Consider the following 20535-nt stretch of genomic DNA (forward strand, 5'->3'; position numbering starts at 1 on the left):
CTCTCGGTTGTTTGCCCTGCGTTTCGGTTTTCTTCTGTTCATGTGGTAGACTTTTGTAGTTCACATGTCAAAGCCCCTGAAGGTTTGTTGTTGACATTTGAAGATTTGGCCCCCTTGCTTTGACGGAGTGGCTTAGGGACTCGTCAGCGTAACTTTGGTGAAAAGACGGAAGCATTCAATTCAAACCCACCTGACGGTCTAGGGAGGATCGTTGATTGTTCCTGGGTACTGTTGCTGCGGTTTCGAAATTCGTTGACAATCAAGGAATCACGGATCTGCTCGAATAGACCGGACCCTTCGTGACAAATTTTTCTTGGTCTATCTATCTATTCATCTATAACAGACAGAAGCATCACAATCGCTCTCTACCTCAGATTCATATCCATGCTCTTGACACAAGTCCACAGCACAACCGGCACCACCACATTATCATTACCTCCCGTCAACACCGCCTCCGTGAGCGATGCCATGCAAGCACATGCCGCCGTCTTGACCACCGTCGTTGACCACGACGCCTGTGGCAGTTGTGAGAGCCCTTCCCATAGCCTCCCCATTATATCCATCACTAGCTCACCCACGCCCGTGCCCGTGCCCACTTCCAAGCTATCATTAAGTACCGCCTCCTGGGCAACCGTAGATGGCATACCATCAGTCGAGGGCCAGCCCCCAACGAATAACCAAATATTAGCCGTCATCAACCCCACAAACACCGCTGTCGCAAACGCAATACTCCCCTCGATGCTCTTGCCGCCTCCCCAAAGCCACTTCCTGTGACCCCATCTCCTTCCGATCAGGGAGGCTGCCGCATCACCGAGTCCCACGCATACGACTCCGGCGACCATGCTGATGTCCCGGAGCGGGACCTCCCATCCTACCAGAGGCCCTTCTCCGACGCGTGGAAGTGCGGCTAAGCTGAGCCAAAGAGGGATGGCGCATCCGATAAGAAGGAAGATGTGCGAGATAACGACGGGGCCGCGGAGATCTCTGCCGTCGACGTAGGGGGTGAGGAACTGGGCGATAGGTGTCGAGAGCGGAGGGAGCTGGCTCGCTCGGAGAAGGTCAACTAGAAGGAAGACGGCGAGAACAATCGACAAAGCCAGGGCGATGTAGGTTGGGTCAATGAAGATGGTAGGTAGAAACATGGCGACCATCATGAAGTGAAAGACCTTCCGACGTGTATCGACCTCGTAGATAGGCGACAGGCGGAACACGACGGCGAGGCCGATTATGATGACGACAAGCCAATAGCCACTGAGGAGAAGACGAGTGTTCGCTTCTCCAAGGATAGACTGCCGGACGAACTGAACCCAGCCGCCCAAGGCGTCGGAAGCCTCGTCATCGGTCCGTATCGGGAGGCAGATCCATCTCTCGAGATCCGCCTTGACAATCTCGAGCCTGAATTCTGGAATATCGCCAAAAAGGTAACCAAGCGCCCACCCTACCGGCTCGTTTTCGGCGAGGGCGTATCGTCCCACATACTCTCGTACGCCAACCAAAATGACGATCAATATGCAAATGTAGACCCAGCCGGCGTATAGCCATTTCCTCACAGTGGCTTGTGCTTGTGTCAGGGAGAAGAAGGCGCGCACACTGGAGGAGGCAGAACGCTTCCGGCGACCAGAAGGAGTGCTGGTTTGGGACCGAACAATGCTGGCGATTTTGCCTAGAGAAGGCAATGTGTGCCTTCGCGGGGAGAACTGCTGCGGTGATGGCGGCTGCTGTACATCAAAGCGAACATCGACACCGTTGGTCTGACGAAGCGAGTTCTCTTCAGCGCTGCTGATGCTATTCTCCCTTGTCCTGCCTTTCAAGAAGCTCGCATCCCAGGAAGGAGTTGCGGACCTTCGGTTGCGGTTATGGCCAGAAAGCCAATAGTCGGAGTCACTTAGTACCTCCTCATTGTCAGTTCTACCGTCAAAGTATGTACGTTTGGCAGATTTGAAGAACTTCCACAATCCAGACGTACTTCCAGCCTTGGGAATCGAAGGACGCTTGAAACGCCACTTCGGCACTCTGGCCAGAGATATGCCCCACTGGATGACTTTGCTACAAAGCACAATGATGCCGAGACCACCTCCCCAGAGAAGCGCCTTCAAGATGACCACCTGGGGAGATCGTGCCAATAAAAGGACGTTAATGAGGGCCACGGAGAGCAACTGCAGTTCGGCAATCAGAAGGCTAGTCGTGGTAAGTCGCTGTAAAAGCAAGCAGAGCGTCTGGTGCAAGGGATACAGTAATGTGAGGATCTCGGAATCCGTAGCAGAACTGCCCAGCACAAGAGGAATGCAAGAGAGAAGCCACTGTGTAGAACTGTACTCTTCCCAGTATCCCGCGCCGGGTATCAGCGGTCTCGGTAAAGAGCAGATGCTCAAGATCACGTTTGGCAACACAACACCCTCGACATTCTTTGCAACAAGAAGCGAGACGAACAGCGGTATAAGCTGTGGGTATAATGCCGGAGCAGGATCGAAGGAAGTTGGGACGGAAACGGGCAAAGGTTTCGACGGCTTGCCTTGGCGGTATGCCCAAGCTACGAGCCTCAGCGGGTAGAGGGCAAGTAGTGTCGAGAATAGCCAGCCGAACGCCGAGAGTTCTGGGGAAACTGGGTTAGCTGAGGTTATGACTGTAACAGCAAGAGCTCAATGTACCTTTTCGATGTGTCCGTATGAAAGGTTGCACGTCATAGTTTGACGCTACAAGCCACCCCTGACAAGCAAGCAGCAGTACCTCGGCACCACGGCGAACAACCTCCTTCCTTCTACGAGCTGTCTCGGCCTCACTTCTTTTTAGTCGCACGGAGATGCCGGATCTCGGGTTCAGGTCGGGGTCCCGTCCATCCTCGTCTATGGCGTTTGGAGAAAGTAGGGGTGTTGATGTTCCTGACAGCGGCTCGTTCCTCCCACGTAATCCCTTATGTAACCGAGTTTTGGGAGCCGGCAATCCCTTGAGGAAGTGTTCATCGTCCGCTTCGGTACCGCTATCGCTCGCCTGGTTCGAGCTGTGTGGTGATGTAGAGGAGGGCTGGGTCTGTGACAGAGCCACGGTGGCTGCTCGGTGTATGAGTCGCTCGGAGGGCTCGAGGAGCTCGAAGCTCTGACGGTAGTAGGGTTTCGGCGTTCGTGTACCAATCGTAAGGTCTTCTTCTGGGTCTTGGCCCTCGTATTTGGTGTCGGTTGCGTGGAGAGTCGGAGAGTGGGATGGGGCTGAAGCTGGAGCTGGAGCTGGAGCTGAAGGTCGGAGATGCTCTGACATGGTCGAGGTTCTGAACTTCGTTCTTCGTGATTCGGGGTTCGGGCTACATCGAAGGGATGTCGGTAAGGGCGAGGATGGTGTGTTAAGGCCGTTTGGTAATCAATGGCTTGGATAGGTAGATTGACGAGCTGTTGAAGTCGTGATCGATGTGTTGTGTTGTGTGTGTGTGGATGTTGTTTGTTGGAAGAACAGGGAAATTGTTTGGGGACCCTGAATTGCGTAATCAACTATATTTCAGAGAGAGTTGTCCGGTGTAAAAGGCCACATGTTTTGATCCAATGCCTTGACAAATGTGACTGACGGGTAGCCTGACGCTAACAAATGGTATTTTCAAGATGGGATGGAATAGCTTGTTGTTTCTGTAGTATCGTCCACTTTGCTCTGGTCTTTCCAGAAGCTACACCCACGATCACATGAAAGAGAAATGCCCGGTCCAGCGAGGGGGAGGGGGGTACTGTAGCTTGGACGCGGTTCTGTCGGTGGTCGGAGCAAAGTGGCATGTTTGAGAGTCCCACCTCCATTTTGGCGATCCAGGAACACGGCGTGGGCGACAAGGTTCGTGCCGGGCTCAGTGACGGGAGGCATGCCCTGGGCCACTATAGCGCCACTGCACTGCAGGCCGCCGCTACCCAGCGCTGAGCCGCGAAAGCTTCAGCCACACAGGGCATTATATCGTGAGAACTTCAACGACACGATAAAGATATCCAGGTGTGTCATGGCGGGTGAGGCATGTCCAGGAAGCAGCATGGCGATCTCATCATGTGTAAGTGGCCGGATACTCAAACTTTTTGCTCAGCAGGATGTTATGATTGCCAGTAAGGTATCTCATGAGAACAACCATGAGCCATCCTTACCATACGCCTACCGCAATACCTACGGGAGGTGTTCTGTACGTACCCCAAGCCCTTCGGCCAACTCGCCGAATCCCATCTGCACCCTCCGAGATGAGGCTCTGGGGGACATCTCGGTTATTTGGTAGTATCGGGTGATTGCTTGAAGTGGCTGATGATGGCTTTGCTCACGCCCATGTCGGTAGATAACACCACCTTTCAGAATGTCAGTTAGGTTGCTCTCCAAGGTCTCAACACCGGGATGTATCGTGGTTGAGTTGAAGAGAGTCGTTCAAACTGTGATGATAACCTGGACGGAATGGAAGTCCAACGCCGCACCCGCCATAGTATCCCTAAACCTCACCGTCGAAAGACAAAACAAACCCGCCAACAAGACTCGAGTTCAATAATTCAAAGGGAACTGAGTAAGTATAAACTCGGAGTGAACCGAGAGAGCACAACCCTACAGCGCCTCAGAGCCTACCTACCCCCCGAGCGACCAGCCGTTCACGTGTAGCCATCGACCGTTGACAGTGGTGAGAACCGCCGCGTTGGTTCCGACTTTGAGACGCTGTACCCGGCCAATCGGAAGCCGACAGTGTGTCGCTGGCCGCGCCGTACTGTAGCCCCCGCCCCAAGGATCCGGGTTCAGCGGCCGTGCTCTTCCGGAATTGGACCGCCTGGGCCGACGACACTCATCACGATCGCTGTTGTTCAGAAGGAGTGGAGCACAGTGAATTATAATCCGACTGAAAGTGGTCTCCAACCGCCTGCAAGCGAGATGCAAAGTGAGCGACAGATACTCGACATGACTTTGTTGGTCATCAAGAAAGGAGGTTGAATTGTTCGAGCATCGGATGGAGGCCCAATATATTTTGTTAACAAAACAGCAAAGGACACCTTCCCGAACAAAATCAGCTGGTCAGTATCTATTGGAGATACAGCATAAAAGATGCACTCAGTCGCCCAACAGCACTGCATGTAATAGTATGTAAGATGGTGATAACACGGCCTGTTATGACCTCGTAACATGAGTTTTTTTACGCGATACCACTTCGGTGGGCCGATGACGTTAACGACTTGCACACCGAGCCAGGAAGCCAGCAGACAAGGACAAGAACACTTTGCAATTTCCACACCTCGGTCTGCCGCTCTGCCGCTCTGCCGCTGTTCTTGATAATCATTCGGAATTGCTTCAAAACTTTTGCCAGCCGTGCCAGCCTCGCAATTTCTGTAGGGACGGCCATCCATCACTTGCAGGACTGTAAGCACACCGCACCTGCTGTCAGACTACTCTTCGGTGGGGTTCAATCCAAGACAAAAAGCCTCGAGATAAGAGGTTGACAGTTCCGTCCATGCGGCAGTGGCGTTGGGATAAGGTCAGACTAAGTCGAACAGTGTGGATGCGCGGTAGATCGGATCACACTTCATTCAGCTTGTCAGCGCCAGAAGAGAGGAGACTGCAGAGCGGCGAACGGAGCGACGTCGGGTCATCCAGCCATCCAGCCCCTCTGTTAATAACAAAGGAAAAGAAAGGAAAAATACGTCGTGAGGGGTTCTTCGTTACAGACATCCAATGACACAAAACACATCGCTATTTCGGAAGAATAACATCAAAAATGGCATGGCTGGGAAATCTGGAAACAGACAACATTCGACCCGGCTGGAGGTAGCAGGTCCATACTGTAGGTTCTCTGCCAAGCTCAAAGTTTAGGTGATCCTCCCCGCCTCGTAACAAAGGAGCATCCAGTCCGTATCAGGAACCCGCCTCCCGTAATCGTGTGTATCCCTCACAAACCCGATCGAGCATGAAGCTCAATGAGGGAGGCTGTGACCTGCAGTGGCAGCTTTAGCACGTGGGATTGGTCCATTTAAACACGAACGAAGCATCAGATTTCTCGAAAGTACGAGGCCTCGGGAGTAGAGGAGTCTGGGCCCGCGCGTCTCTCGGGTAATGATTGATGCTGAGTGGAAGATTCCAAAAGGCCAAAGGTGTTTTCAGTTCAGTTCCCTCTTCGGCTTACTGATGTCGTGAAACCATCTCCTCTTTTGGGCAAGACAACCCCCCAAAGCCTGGGGGAGGGAGGTGCCGTGGCGCACAAATGGGAAGCAGGCTTCGTAGGAGCCCGTAGCGGTAGTCAAGCGCACCATCATGGCTTCCCGCGTCTTCTCTGGGTGGCCGTTTCAGCTTTTGCGAGCCGCAGAGGTTTCCAATCCTGGTGGGTTCGTCGGATTTCTTTGCTACCGATCAATCTTGGCGCTTGGAGTCTTGGGTTTCTGGGTGTGAACCTTGGCGGCTCCCAGGCACTCGTCTGAAAGATAGGTGACAGCTGCACCTTATCCACAGACAGCACCTCACCAAAAAGTAAAGCTCCCCTGCCCCTTGTCGCAGGCGTCCACTTACGCCATGTTGGTCCGATCAACAGAGGCTAAAGAGCGCCGCAACAACAACAGCCCCTGTATGCCGTCTCGCCGTAATAAACCACTCAATACGATTAATACGGGCCAGTGCCGTCATGATGGCAGGGAAAGTTACCATGCTGGGTACAAGCGAGGCAAGGAAACTCCAGCTTGGTCAGACCAATGGGCGGAAAGTTGGAAAATCACACAAGTTGGAAGAAGAAGGAGCTAGGGGGATCTTGGAGATCAAAAAGAAAATCTCCATCTTTATTTTCATGTACACTACAGACCATAACACCGTGGAGCCAAAGGAAGAGAGGCAGGAGCAACCTGTGCACAACATTTAAAAAGGCAACTGCGGAAAGAACAGAGCAAAGAAGGAAAGAAAGATAGCAAAAAGTCTCAGCCCCTGTGGTCGTTGTTGTCTCGGTAGTGCAACGTTAGCCAGGTAAGCATCAGCAAGCCCTTCCCTCCCTCACCCTCACCCTTTGAGTCGCCCTTTCTCCGCCAACTTCAGGTTTTCTGTCCCACCTCGCCCATCGTCACTCAACCAGTCTGAGCTCTGTGATGGCTCACGGCTTCTCCTCCTCCCCAGGCTCCCTTGCCATTCCCTTCCCGTTGGACTTGGAGGTTCTTGCCCTGTTTTTGTCTTGCTTGGCTTGACTCGAACGGTACGAGACAGGTACTGGCCGTTATTTCCGTTCTGCATCACGCATCTTCCTGAACCAGTTCCATACAAGAAAGATACCGAGTCGGGACGATCACAGTGCTTACAAGCCGATGCAGGACGACCGCACTAAAATAGTCTCCATTGACTCTCGCTGCAATCAAAGCTGTCTTCTCGTGGAGTCGGTCGACGGTTCTCAAGCTTTTTGAGTTTCAAGTCCTGCAGCTTCTTGATACCTTGACCGCAATCTTCACTCTCCAGGACCGGAACCCAGCCCTGACGGGACTCCAGAACGACCCCATCAGCCAGCAGCTTGCAGACGATTCCATAGGGCAGCCGCTGTTGATCGCCACACATCACCACCGTTGACCATCTCCATTTGCTGCAGGACAAGGCCACCCAGACTTCCTCTCTTTTCTCGGCAAGCCACCATGGGGCAAAACAAAACCCACGATATGCCCCCTCCCGGAGCCTCGCTTCTTCCCATTGACGTTGAGAAAGCGGCATCGGAAGACGCAAGGACACGTGAGACGAGACCAGAGGAAGACCAGAGACTACCAACCAACAACATCGACAACAACAAGATGACTTCGTCAAGGCGCGCTCTCCTGAGCGTCACCCTGTGCCTCTTGTTCTTCTTCGGCTTGACATCGGCCGGCCCATCGAGATGGCAGCAGAGGGTTCAGTGTCGTGAGGGACATGCTTCGCCACAGAACGAGAACTTCCAGTCCATGGTGGATGCGGCATCGACAGACTCTCTTCACAACATCCTTCACAAGACCTTCCCTGGGCGGTTCCAGCACGGAGTATGGGAGTCGGAGAAGCAAGCCATCGAGGCCGTTCACCGGGACAACGCCCCTCTTGCGACAGCCATCTTGCGCATGGCCAAGCGTGATGACTCAAACACCACCATCGCTTCGACGTCTCAGCAACCTACTCCTTCTTCGACCTCATCCAGCGCTCAGGTTACTCCGTCATCGAGCTCCGCGCCGCCAGTCGTCAGCTCTTCATCGAGTGAACCTGCGCCTGAGCCGTCAACCACCAGCCAGGCTCCTCCTCCCATCATCACCACCACTTCCACCACTTCAATCAAGTCGACATCCTCCTCACCTCAGCCTAGCCCCAGCTCAACTGGTACGTCCGTGAGCGAGAGTGAGAGAACTCTCGTTCCTTTGTCAACGTCGTCTTCTGTGTCTTCCGTGTCGTCTTCTGAGCCGTCTTCTGAAGCCGGAGTGTCTTCCACCACTTCTCCTTCATCTGGTTCGTCGTCCACCTCATCCATATATTCTTCTTCTTCTTCTCTTGAACCATCATCATCCACCTCACCCACCACTTCATCTTCTGATGTCGTGTCATCGGTGTTGACGACAGCGTCGTCCACATCTGCTACGACCATTTCTTCTGGTTCGTCGTCCACGTCCATTTCACGTGCCACCTCTTCTTCTTTTTCGACGTCCTCCGCATCCCAGGAAGTATCAGCTTCCTCGGTTACCGTGGGCTCGTCGGTGTTTCTTCTTGACTGTAAATTCCCATAAAACTCCCCACCGCTTTCCCTATTGAAGACACTCCAGTGTTCAGGGCTCGGCTCATCTCACAACCCTTTGAACTTCAACTAACATGGTATTCATAGTTTCCTCTACCACCTTGACCACCACCTCCAAGGCCAGGCCCCAGACCGTCGAGCCACCTAAGACCACCGAGCAACCCCAGCAGCCCGAGGAGCCCATGACCCCCAGCTCCATGGTCATCGTCCAGACTTTGACCTCGACCTCGGACGGTGTTGAGATTGTCGTCACCCAGACCAGCACCGTCCGGGTTGACCCTACTCCTACAGCGGGCACCGGCGCCGCCAAGGCTTCTCCAAGCCTTCAGAATGCGGGTTCTGCTCTCCAGCCATCAGGCCGCTGGCTGATGATCGTTGAGGCTGTTGTGCTGGGAGCGCTGTTGATCTTCTTTGTGCTTGCTTGAACTTGAGCGCGATTGAAGTTGTTTCCTTGTTGTTTGGGTCTTGCAAATTTTGGTTCTATTTTTTGGTTTTGGCTCTGACTTTTTCAAAGTTTGCGTCTCGTTTGCTTTAGCACTGCATTGCGTCGGTTACTTACGTCTACGTCACTTTACATTCTTTTTCTGTCGTTTTTGCATTCCGGGGTTCAGAACAACACACACACATATGCATACACATGCATTCATTTCCGCAATGCGCGCCAGCAGCGCGCCGGCGATGTATGACCACATTCTTTTTTTCTGATCAAAAAGGGCAATATGGCTACACTTGATGACAAAAGTAGGAGGAGGAATCTTGGTATAGGAAATGGATTATCATGTATAGAATTTTGGGTAGGCTATCTACACTCCAGTGTGTTGGGAAAGAGGAGACTTGGAAAGTCTGGTCTTGGTCTGTATGGATCATGTAGAAGACGAAAGGGGCAAGATGAGTTTTGTCACTGGGAGAAGATCTTCACGAAGTCAAATGGATGGATGGATATAGGATTTAGGTATATATAGGAACGGACACAACATGCGTACATACACACATAACCAACAACTGGGTTGATGGGAAGATGTTTTGGATGGAATAATGGAATCAATTAGACGTCAAAAGCTGGTTATCACACCAAGGAAATGGAACTTGCACCATGACACGATACGCACTTGTGAATGTAAACCAGACCAACGTCCACCGAGCGCGAGAACAAAATGCACAAAAACCTCGCAAGAACTTTGGGTTAATCCGCACAGCTGAGGTTGACATCTCGCCCGTAAGATGGTTGATGTGTAGTGTACGAGAAAGAATTCTGATTGGTATCATGACAAATTTTTAAAAATAGAAACTTTCGCGAGTAGTGTGTGTACCTATCTGCAGCCTCTCGGGGCATGCCCGTTCCCTTTCCCATTCATCCCTCCATCAACTATGTACTAGTATCATGTCATCAAGCACTGCACCTTTCTCACTAAGTTCTGTCAGGAAGACTGGAACAAGAACATGCCAACATGCCAATGTCTAGCATAAACATATCTTCGAGATCCAGCCCTCGCGACATATTCCCGCTTTTGAATGACTTTCTGTCTGTCTGCCGTCTTGCCACGGCTTGAAGGCCATCCCATCCATCCCATACCATCATATCCATCGCGCTTGTGACTGAGTATCGGGTAATCGGTTCTTCCTCCTTTCCTCTCCTCTCTTGTCTCTTCCTGGTACATAGATAGGTATGCCGTCGAATGCCATGCCATGCCTTCGCTAAGCTGAGTGTGCAAATCGCATCGAGCTGTTGCCGGCCAGCCGGTTGTTGTACATTCCACCTTCCACCCAACACATTCCTGGCCTGGACTGGTCTGGTCTGGATTGGTCTCTTTCTGGTCCTTGCTTTCTTTCCCTCTCCTTCTCTCCTTGGGTTTGCCGCTCTTGCGAATCTCTTTTACAGTATTAACCAGGTCCGATCTTGGGCATATCGTGATGCTCGCTCAAGCGCGATAGGTGCGCGTTCAACTCCTCTACGCGCTGCTTGTGCGTCTTGAGGAGCTCGGGGCGGACGCGGCCGGATTCGGTCATTTCTTTTAGCTGTTGTTATAGGAAGATTAGTGTCAGTCAACATCTCCAAATAATGCTGCGTTGTGTGCCAGTGGATGGGACAATAAAGGGGAAAAGAAAGCCTACCCTCTTCCTCTTAGCCTCCAAAAACCTCCTCTCCGCCTCCGTCTTAGTTTCATCCTCCTTCTCTTCCTCCCGTTCTTGGCTTTGACTTGTTCTTCTCCTCGTTCGTTCCTGATTATCTACTTCTGCGTCTGCACTGCTGCCCTCTCTATGTTGTAATTGCTTCTTCTCATCGTCATCGTCGTCGTTATCGTTCGTTACTGGCGACTTGTTGTTGTTGTTGTTGTTGTTGTCATCTCCGGTCGATAAGTTCTTCTCCAGGTCCGTCTTCTTGTCCTGCTTATTCTTTTTCTTGTGTTTCTTGACTTTACCCCCGGGCCCAGCTACGCCCTTGAGCTTGAGAGGCCCGCGGGCAACGCTGGTGTAGTCGTCTGAGGGCATCGTGAGCCTAGACACACGAGCGGGCGCGGCTCGAGGTTGCTGATGATACTATGGGAAGTTTGAGTTCCCGGTCGCGATTGGGGAGTGCGCTGTGTCGCGAATTGGTTGGTGACGGATTGATTCGTAGATTGAGCGGCGGCTGCAAACTGGACACTGGCTTGAGATGGACAGAGAATGTTGGTGAAGAGTTGTATTTGTTAAGCTATGGATTGGATTCACAATTGGGGTCGTCGAGGTTCTCGTCGATTCTTCGATGAAAGCGACGAGCGCCAGGACGGACAGCGACCGCTTGGTGTGGAGCCACTTGCTCGCGCTGCATTGCATTGCCGGAGGCAGGTGGCCGTGCATATCGGCAGGCAACTCGGCGCATTGCAGGGCAGCTGCTCGCTTCAATTATCTGCAAGCCACACATAATCCCGAGCCATCACGCGAAAGCCACTGACTGTACTTTTGGGGCCACTTTTGCTCACCAGCCATAAGAACTCCACGCAAAAACGGTCTAGCCCCAGAAGCCCCACCAGAAAATCTGTGTGGGCCAGTGCAGTGGGGCGCGTCCCCTTCCCCCCTCAAACAGCGAGGGTATAAAATACTCTTCAGGTGCCCGTCTTTTGCTCCCTTTTTCTTCTTTTTTTCCTTAGATCAAAAAGTATACACGAAGCTGCCACGACCTTCACTAGAACCAACGGTGTCGAGTTGCCTGGGGTCCTCTTTAGGACTCCGCGCTTCGGAGATAGATATTCCTTGATAGGAAGTTTCACGCCCTTTCCACTATGGGCGATGAAGTGCTGATAGATTGGAGACATTTTCATACGCTTGCAAGTTGTTATTCTCTTTGTTCAAGTTGTTGATACGATCTGGGGGGTATACTTTTTGATTGACTGCTTTTGCTTTGGCATTGATGCTCATGTTAAGAGCTTGCTGAGCTACCTTGTGCACGTTTCTGTGATTGCAGTGAATTGTCGCTGTGTTGTTCATTGACATGCCATGTCTGTTGCTGTCGCTGAAGTTCGTTACTCGAGTGCAGATTTTTGGTGTGCGCGATCCCTACGGTCCGTGCATCTGATCACCACTTTCTGTCCGTGTACAAACCTCCAGGACTTGGAGTTCACGATGCATACCGCGACATCTTTACATGATGACGTGCACGCGTATTCTGTCAAATGCAAAGAATCAGTTATTTTGATTGGTATCCGTCCGTTGAACTTCCTCAGACTCGGAGCACATTCACCGCTCGATGCTCTTAATTTCACGGTCTCAGTCCTCTCCAGGAATATCACCACTGATGGTGTGGATTGTTTGCAGATGATGCTGGTAAATGTTCGGCATGCTCTTAATCCGCCGCGCACATGGCTTTGGTCGTCATCCGTTCGGTCTTGGGCTTGGGCAGCAGCTGAGGAGGTGAGACACCAACAGGAAGTTCGGAATGCGGACAATGTCTTCCCATTCCACAACCATCACCACCGGCCGCCGAGATGGCTGGCGAGAAATGCTTCCGGGCTGTGTTCTCGGTCAGCAGTGAGTGTAAACAACTGCACATGGAACTCAAGTGAGCGAGGTACAAGATCACAACGACAAGTGGTTGCGGTATAAGACCTTGGACGATGGTGAGCGTTGATACTCCTTCCTTTCTGCTTTCCCTCTCCATCCATCTATCACATCGTTCTACAACGACCAGTCACTCGTTTTTTCAGTGAGCTTTCGATCAAACAGTTATCGGGCTCTCTTTCTGTCTCTTTTGAGCCTGTCATCAACAAGTCCCTCTTTAATTAATTATCGTACTTTCACATACAAGATGTAGTAAGTCAACCCAACAACTCTCGCATAACACCATAGAAACCCAATCACTAACACACATCACCACCACAGCTCCTGGGGCGCTCCCGCCGTATCAGCAGCCGCTGCCATGTCCGGTGCTGCTGCTGCTGCTGCCGCCGCCGCCGCCTCCCACGGCCCTCTCACCTCCGCCACCTTCTAGTCCTGCGACGCCGACGTGCCCATGGAGACCCAAACCGCCGCTCCCGTCTTCACCACCGAATACTGCGTCACCCTGCCACCACGGCCCAGGCCCTTGCCACGCCACCTACACCATCACCGAGGAGTGCACGGGCGACCGGGACTCATGGGCCCAGCCCACGGGCGTCGTCCCTCCCGGCTTTGTCGTCACGACCGTCACGAATTGCAATGCCTGCCCGGGCGGTCCTACACAGACTTTCACGGTGCCGGCTAATGGTCCAACCGGCGTCGTACCTGCTCCTGGTCCTTCGGGGCCCCAGCCTACGATGACTAGTGTCGTAGTGACGGTGTCCAGCCAGACTCAGACGGGTGGGCAGATGCCTATTCAGACGGTTGGTGCGCCATCCGCAAAGGGGACGATGAGTTTGAAGACTAGTGTGGGGTTGTTGGTTGGTGCGGCTTTGGCGTTGTTTAACTTTGCTTGAGTTTGGAGCAAGTTCTCTTGTTTCTTTATGTTTTTGTTTGTTTTCGGGCTGGACTCGAAGTCTTTTTGTTCATTTTAAGTATGGGCTATGGGCTTTGGTTTCTTGGATACACACACGCACGCATGCACACATCATGTTGGGCTTTTTTAAGGGGGTTGAATTTAGGTTTATAACGAATGGCATATCATGACTACAAATGTTGTTTGTGACGCTTAGAGCTAGCATGTTGTATGTGATGCCGTGTAGATTCAATCGGCGGTAGCGCCTATAGGATTGGAGAAAGATCGTAAAGGCATATTGCACTGGTAGACCCATGTTCTTTCCAAACGTGAAATATCTTCTGTCAGGGAACTAACATGCTTTTGTTCTCTTTACTTGCCGAGTTAATCATCATTGATCGAGAAATAAGGGCGAGCCTCGAGACGAGAAAGGTTGATTATGTAGTTCAAGATTCAGGAGGTATTTCCGCTCTTTTGAACAGAGACTTCGTTCTGTTCAGACATCTCCGCCTTTATTGATTTCAACTTTGATCATGTTCGAAAGTGATTGGTCTTACTGACTCCCGAACACCGTCCTTCACGACCTCTTTTCCCCCAAAATCGGTGCTCGGCTTGCCCAGGGGTTCCCTTTTGAATATCCAACTCCCATCTTACTAGATCACGGGTAATACAAACGGTCAACTCCCTGTACGAACCTCGTTTTTACACCATAGTTCTAATGATTTACCTACCTTCGCCGTGGATCTCTGGACTGTTGTCAAAGGTTACCTACATGTGTCGGTATGTTATCAGTATAGGGGAAAAAGAGGGGTGCTATACCATATATCCTTGAGTAAATCGATATTATGACAATCATGAGAGCCTATCATTTGAGCACTCTTCCGTGGCTTTCGGTCACTCTGCTTTCACCAACACCAATACCTGCCTGGCGAGGTAACTATTTGTCACCTTGTTCCAAGTCTTTTCTAATGGCACGCATTAGTCGATAGCCTTTTTAGTGATATAACCTTCGAGTCACAAAGGAGAGATAGTTAGTTGCTCAAGGTAGACTCAAAATCCGTGCCAAACGCCACATATGTTGCTCTTCAAGACAATCATGATACCTAGTCAAGAACGAAGAAGAACCTGAGAATTATCAGCTTCACACCAGTATGTAAACAAAGCCTCCGACGCTGAAGTGAAGTGAAGCCTCGAACCAGTATTTTGATCAAACAAACAAGAAACTACCTCTAGTCAAGATAGAAAGAAAAAGAAATTGAAGCCTACATTGCCTGCCTGCCTACCTACCTGCCTGCCTGCCTGCCCATTTATCAAAAAGACCACAAAAACACATAAAAAAAGAAAAAAAAGGCATCACATGGCCCGCGAAACCTGTCTAAACCACAAACACACGCAGCCGGGCTAGAGGGCCAGAGGGCTAGAGAGCTAGAGGGTTAGATAGTCAAAAAGACGCTCCCGCCCACAATACTAATAGCCAAAATCGCCGTCACGATACCTGCGCCCACCCTATCCGCCGTGGTTATCGGCTTCAACGCCGCCAGTCCTCCCCTGCTCGCGGGGTCCGTCACGCCAGCTCCCGGGTCACCCTTGGACGTGCCACCAAGCTTCTCCGTAGCGGGGCCCTTGGCCGCCTTGCCCAGCCCCTTGTGCGTGAGGGTGTACATGACGGCTGAAAGGGCGTTCATCTGCGCGCCGACGCCGGACCACCCGTCGAATGGCTCCGCCCACTTGAACCCGCACGCGGTGCCGTCGATGCCCCTAAAGCCCGGCTGGATACCGCCGCTGTCGACCTGCGGGGCGGCGGCGCCGACGGGCCCCGTGCAGACTGCGGCGGCGGCGATGGCGGTGGAGCGGATCCAGGGGTTGATGCGCTCGTACGTGAAGGGTGCGACTTGGGAAGTGGAGGAGAGCCAGCGCAGCAGGTAGCCCTTGAACGTCTGCTGGTCGATGTTGCACTGGTACGGGTGTCCGCGGTCGGTGAAGCCGGACTCGCAGTACCATTCCTTGATGATCTTGGTGTCGTTGGTGAGGAACTTGGACTCGATGGAACCCAGCAGGCCATCCACGCGCGTCTTCCATGTGTTTTGCTCCTCGCCCGTCGTCACGTTGTACATGAAGGCGGCGCCCTGCAGGAAGACGCCGACGTTGTAGGACCAGACGTGCGGCCCGGAGTCGTTGCGGCACACGTGCGTCGTCACGTCGAAGTGGGCGCCGTCCTTGACGTCGTACTCGTCCGTGATCAGGTTGATGGACCGCTCCCAGTCCCAGGTGCGCGTGGCCCAGTCGCCGTAGGAGCTGTTACCGGTGAAGCGCGAGAGGCGCGCGCCGAGGTTGAAGAAGAGGCCGTTGGAGATACTGTTTGCAAGTCAGCATGACAACGCAAACAATAACGGGACCACCAAAACGTCCCGCCACAAGAGTCCCACCTCGCTCACCATCTTCTACTTACGAATTCTTATAATCCTTGCCCGTCTGAAAGTCGTTGATGGCCCATCTGAGGCCTCCACCGCAGTTTATGTCGTCCCATCGCGATGCCATCTGGTTGAAAACGGCCTGGACGAGCGCCAGCCATTGCGGTTGGTCCTCAGGCGGATCGGGGAACGCGTCCTCGGCCGCCGACATGGCCGTGAGAGTCCAGAAGCCGACGTCGTCGTTGGAGGATGTTCGGGACTGGTTGGCGGGCATGAAATCTCGGGTCTCGGATGCCTGATGTACGATGGCTTGTGATGTCGCTTCCACGTAGGATGTGTCGCCCGTGATCCACCAATAGTCGACCAATGCGCCAAACATCGCGCCCGCTTCCCACCAGTAGTAAGGGTCCGGCAAGTTTCCTGGTGTGTCGCCGGTTTGGTTGCCCGTGTAGTAACTCATCATTCCGTACGCTATCGTGGCGGCGGCATCCTTTACCGATTCTAAACAGCACCCCGTGTTAGTCGCGTTCGCCAAACGTAAGGGAAGTTCGGTGGTCGAGGATCCTTACGGTCATTGTCGATATCCATCTTGATGGCCGTCGCAGACTGGGCGAACAGGCCCATCAGGCCAGCGGCCGCAACATTCCACCTCATGGTGGGGAGAGCGAACCGAGAGAGCGAGGGAAGACTAAATCAATAAAGCGTATAGCGAATGACGGGGAAAGGCGCTTGAAACGAGGGACGATGAGCGAAAGCCTTCAAGTAAGAAGTTGTGACAGCTGCGATAATCACAGAAGCGGCATACTCTTTTCACAGAGTATGTATGTCGTTCAGTTAGAAAAACCAGTAAAAACAAGGAGAGAAAATGAAACTAGCGAAAGTAGGAACTGGAATGACGATAATGATATGAAAGGATGGAAGTTTAGACTGTGCTAGCGAAAGGAAGCACGCGGTGCAAGACAGACAAGACAAGCACTCCCAAAACCAAGTTGCCCACCAACACTTTGCGGTCCAGAACAGCCAATACAATGGTCACAAAGGCAGCCAGAATGGAACCCAACAAAGAGAGAGAAACACCGACGGCCACGGCACCGTATGAGGACCAGCATCGGCAACAGGGGACCCCCAAGCCGCTAAAGGACCCTTGGCGAGCACTAGCTAGACGCCTGTGACAAGTTTGATGAAAGGATACTGTGTACATGGTAGTGTCACACCTGCGGCCGTGGTTTGGGCCGTTAAGACGGTCTAGACTGGTACCTTTTTGAGTGTACGATCCAGGTAGCTAGGTAGGGATGTAGAATAGGTAGACCATCAGTGGGATCTTGGTGACGGATGGAGGATGCGGACAAGACTTGAAAAACCGGGAACGCTGAAAACAATAACAATCTGAGCAATGCGACGGCATAGCCACAGCTCGGATTCGAACACAGATTGGACAAAATTGGGGTTGGCAAACCAACACGATAAGTGCTCGTGTTGAGCCAAGCATTGGCAAAAATTGGCATAATCGGCGAGTTTGACAAAGGATGGAAGAAGCAGAAGGCAAATTCTGGAGAACACAGGAAATCACAAGTCTGCCTTTTTGTGATGTTCGATCTCATGTGCAAGGGGAGATAGCACGTGGCAAAGTAGGGGAAACTCCAGTGCTTTCGAGATCTCGACTGCTTCATCTGAACAATTTAGGACGCCAAATTATCCACACTGTACAGCTTGTTAGTGCTGTGTGTAAGCGCTTGAGCGATGCCTCTCTCCCAAAGAAAATGACCCTGTAATTTCGAATGCTCACTCATCGCAAGTATCCGGATGTGCCGCTTGTTTAGGCTTGGGCTCACCTCGTTTCATGATTTGCGTACTTGGCGAGACCAAGGGAATCCGAGACTTGAGCTGGGTTTTGGCAGAAGAACACAGCCACAATCGAATGGCAATATCTCCGTGTAGAAGTCGCGTTTCTTTGTCTTCACTCATGACCGTGCAGGAATCCAAGAGGGTGGGTGAAACACCAGAGCGTGAAGTTCAGACCTCCCTCGCCGCCAGTGTGTGGAAACCCCTGAACCGTGCATAATGTGACAAACGCCTGGGTTGTGTTGGTGACGGGATGTTTAGCACGAGGGCTAGAATATGCCCTCAAGATTTGTGCAAACAGAGACTCACCTAGTTAAATTTCAAGCACAACCTGAAACGTACTCATGACATCTAGATGTCCCATAACAGCATTTTCGGTCGCCGACAACCTGTCAATAAAGGCCAGCGGTTCCCCAGAAACTGCGATCCTTGTAAAGCCCTGTGAGGCAGTTTTAACTTCTGCCAAGACCGGACGTGGATCGAACCAAAAGGTAGGCCAAGGGTCACCTGGCGACTAGCTTCGATCACAATGCTGCATGCGATTCATCACCTTAACCTCATGATGCAATCCATGTGGTTTGTATTGCTGATAAGCCGTCCTAGTTGGCGTCTTTTGATCTTAAGCTGCGAATTGTTTTCAATTTGTCGAGACCGTACAGAAGGTACACGCTTCTGTGTGTCAAGAGTACCGTATATCCTCAAGACATCATTCCTTCCGTCCCTTACGCCTTGCGCTTCTTGGCCGGCCTGGCGTCGGCATCGTCGTCCTCATCCTCCTCTTCAGCATCATCGTCGTCGTCATCTTCAAAGTCATCGTCGCTCGCCAACTCCTGTTCTTGCGCTTGGGCTGCGATGTGTTAGCAAAAGTCTATCAATAAGGAGTGATGTATAGATGTTTCTTACTGAAGTACTTGATAGCACCGGGCCACAGGTCGTCTGAGAGGGCAAGCGCGAGGCTATCGCCATCCGGGAAAATCTCCAACTCGATCTCATCCTCCTCCTCCTCATCTTCCTCGTCGTCTTCCTCGTCTTCCTCCTTCTGGCTCTTACCATCCTCTGTGGCAGCCTTTCTGGCTTGTCGCTTTGCTTTGAGTTGCTCAATGGCAAGCTCGCTCTCCTTGGCAGAGACTCTCCTGCCCCTGTAGCCGAACCAGGCAAAGAAGCTGAGGCCTCCGAGCCCAATCTTTTCGATCTGGTCCTTGAGCTCCTTTTGCTTGTCCGTGAAGTTCTCGCTTTTGACGGTCGACCAATGCTTGCCATCAACCTTCTCCTCTTCCCAGACGGCGTTGACTAAGCCGAGCAGGCCACTCGTAAGGTCCTTGCCCTTCTTCCACTTGATGTTCACCGGCTCGCTGACCAATCCTGTCCAGCCGCCCTTGCTTCTGCGCGACCAGAACTTCTTCTCCAACACCTTGTCCTCGAAGTACTCGTTCTCGGCGAATTCGAAGCGGAAGAGGACGCTACGGGGGTCCCCGGAGCCACCATTTTCGATTTCGAAGTGGGAGACGGAGAAAGAGATGAGGGTTGAGAGCAAGAGAGCGGAGTCTTGAGGTTGGATGTACTCGTCAATGTCTTGGGGCGCCTGCTCGAAAACCAAGGGCCAGAAGTTGGGGATCTGGGCTACGACCTTCTCGCGCTTCTCGTAGAGGGGCCGGGACAGCTGGACCTGCTGGCGGACTTTCAGATGAGATACGTTAGCGATGAGTGATACCCAAAAGCAAGGAAGCAACACAGATGACACGAAGACGAGAAGCACGTTGAAAAGCGGACTTACTGATCTCAGTCTCGACATCCTCGAACTCGATCTCGAGGTCGCGCAATTCCTCGTAAGTGACGGAGGTTTCTGCCGGGGAAGCCATATTGCTAAGTCGTTCTTGGAGGTTGACGCGTGGTATTCTGAGACGTTACTGCCACCGAAAAGATGAAAGAATGAACGCGTGAAGAAGTCGTGCCTCGAAGAAAAAACGTTGTAGTTGTCTTCCGTCGATCGCCTAGTCCTGTTTCATGCTTCGGCAGGCAGGCACGTTCTGTGATGCGGGTACCTTTGCGGTTCACTGCGGGGTGCACACACAGTAGCTCGAAAATAGCTTCCCGTCGTTAGTGGAGGTCCATTTGATAGACTCCACCGTTCAGCCGTGTAACCGTTCCACTGGGATTTGGTCCAGGGGTACTGCAGCTCACTGAATCGAGCTCGAATGGGGTGACGATGAATTCTTATAGTGCAGTGTGTTAGCGGCCGCCAGTGTCAACCTAATCGGACATGAATCTCAGCTTCTTCCTCTTTGGAACGAAGGGGAGCGGAAGGGTTGTGACCCTCATATCGTGACTGGACTTTGATGAACGACGACGTTGGCTGTCGACGGCCGAGGACGCGTCCCCGGACACCCCCCGAAGACCGGGCAATCACCTCACGATGTCTATTCAATGGCATCTACCTTGTAGGCACCCGCTGATTTTGCTGTATGTGTGATTGGTGATGCTGAGGGCGCCTTCCTCTCGAGTCTCGAGGCACAGCATAAGGCGCCGTAGAGGTTTCTCAAACTTCAAAGCGGAAGGAGCTTCCCATGAGGGCATCTTGTGCAAGCAGACCTGGATTATCTTGTTTTCCTCCTCCCACCAACTTTTTCGCTTCCCGTCTGCTCTTTCGAATTCTTCTCCTCAAG

General features: G+C 52.3%; 6 protein-coding genes across 6 annotated transcripts; 2 read left to right on the plus strand and 4 right to left on the minus strand.

The window, feature by feature from the left end:
• Window positions 1-284: 284 nt before the first annotated feature.
• Window positions 285-3973, minus strand: SMAC4_02622 (uncharacterized protein). Its single transcript, XM_024655485.2, has 2 exons — window positions 2649-3973; window positions 285-2593 (listed from the first exon to the last, which is right to left on the minus strand). The coding sequence occupies exons 1-2, from the start codon at window positions 3250-3252 to the stop codon at window positions 366-368; spliced, it is 2832 nt and encodes a 943-aa protein (XP_024511367.1). The 5' UTR covers window positions 3253-3973; the 3' UTR covers window positions 285-365.
• Window positions 3974-6713: 2740 nt separating this feature from the next.
• SMAC4_02621 (uncharacterized protein) lies at window positions 6714-9785 on the plus strand. The gene is made up of 2 exons (XM_066089809.1): window positions 6714-8670; window positions 8780-9785. Exons 1-2 carry the CDS (start codon window positions 7581-7583, stop codon window positions 9115-9117), a joined length of 1428 nt encoding a protein of 475 aa, XP_065946180.1. The 5' UTR covers window positions 6714-7580; the 3' UTR covers window positions 9118-9785.
• Window positions 9786-9905: 120 nt separating this feature from the next.
• On the minus strand, window positions 9906-11382 carry SMAC4_02620 (uncharacterized protein). The gene is made up of 2 exons (XM_003352137.2): window positions 10805-11382; window positions 9906-10708 (listed from the first exon to the last, which is right to left on the minus strand). The coding sequence occupies exons 1-2, from the start codon at window positions 11180-11182 to the stop codon at window positions 10574-10576; spliced, it is 513 nt and encodes a 170-aa protein (XP_003352185.1). The 5' UTR covers window positions 11183-11382; the 3' UTR covers window positions 9906-10573.
• A 1796-nt stretch (window positions 11383-13178) lies between these two features.
• SMAC4_13270 (uncharacterized protein) lies at window positions 13179-13409 on the plus strand (the record flags this gene model as incomplete). The annotated part of the gene is made up of 1 exon (XM_066091347.1): window positions 13179-13409. One exon carries the CDS (start codon window positions 13179-13181, stop codon window positions 13407-13409), a length of 231 nt encoding a protein of 76 aa, XP_065946181.1.
• A 1643-nt stretch (window positions 13410-15052) lies between these two features.
• SMAC4_02619 (uncharacterized protein) lies at window positions 15053-17175 on the minus strand (the record flags this gene model as incomplete). Its single annotated transcript, XM_003352136.2, has 3 exons — window positions 16600-17175; window positions 16069-16531; window positions 15053-15974 (listed from the first exon to the last, which is right to left on the minus strand). Exons 1-3 carry the CDS (start codon window positions 16682-16684, stop codon window positions 15053-15055), a joined length of 1470 nt encoding a protein of 489 aa, XP_003352184.1. The 5' UTR covers window positions 16685-17175.
• Window positions 17176-18440: 1265 nt separating this feature from the next.
• On the minus strand, window positions 18441-19828 carry SMAC4_02618 (uncharacterized protein). Its single transcript, XM_003352135.2, has 3 exons — window positions 19647-19828; window positions 18776-19549; window positions 18441-18719 (listed from the first exon to the last, which is right to left on the minus strand). Exons 1-3 carry the CDS (start codon window positions 19729-19731, stop codon window positions 18595-18597), a joined length of 984 nt encoding a protein of 327 aa, XP_003352183.1. The 5' UTR covers window positions 19732-19828; the 3' UTR covers window positions 18441-18594.
• Between the last annotated feature and the right edge of the window lie 707 nt (window positions 19829-20535).

Source organism: Sordaria macrospora, chromosome 2 (assembly GCF_033870435.1).
Source record: "Sordaria macrospora chromosome 2, complete sequence".
In the NCBI taxonomy this organism is placed as follows: Eukaryota; Fungi; Ascomycota; class Sordariomycetes; order Sordariales; family Sordariaceae; genus Sordaria; species Sordaria macrospora.

Excerpts from the sequence above, each read along its gene's own strand:
- SMAC4_02622 (XM_024655485.2), bottom strand. The coding sequence starts at position 3,252 with ATGTCAGAGCATCTCCGACCTTCAGCTCCAGCTCCAGCTCCAGCTTCA. Across the intron at positions 2,594-2,648 it reads CATACGGACACATCGAAAAG|AACTCTCGGCGTTCGGCTGG; the intron begins GTACATTGAGCT and ends CAGTTTCCCCAG.
- SMAC4_02621 (XM_066089809.1), top strand. The coding sequence starts at position 7,581 with ATGGGGCAAAACAAAACCCACGATATGCCCCCTCCCGGAGCCTCGCTT. Across the intron at positions 8,671-8,779 it reads GTCGGTGTTTCTTCTTGACT|TTTCCTCTACCACCTTGACC; the intron begins GTAAATTCCCAT and ends TGGTATTCATAG.
- SMAC4_02618 (XM_003352135.2), bottom strand. The coding sequence starts at position 19,731 with ATGGCTTCCCCGGCAGAAACCTCCGTCACTTACGAGGAATTGCGCGAC. Across the intron at positions 19,550-19,646 it reads GGATGTCGAGACTGAGATCA|TCCGCCAGCAGGTCCAGCTG; the intron begins GTAAGTCCGCTT and ends CTCATCTGAAAG. Across the intron at positions 18,720-18,775 it reads CGGTGCTATCAAGTACTTCA|CCCAAGCGCAAGAACAGGAG; the intron begins GTAAGAAACATC and ends AACACATCGCAG.
- SMAC4_02620 (XM_003352137.2), bottom strand. The coding sequence starts at position 11,182 with ATGCCCTCAGACGACTACACCAGCGTTGCCCGCGGGCCTCTCAAGCTC. Across the intron at positions 10,709-10,804 it reads TGGAGGCTAAGAGGAAGAGG|CTAAAAGAAATGACCGAATC; the intron begins GTAGGCTTTCTT and ends CTATAACAACAG.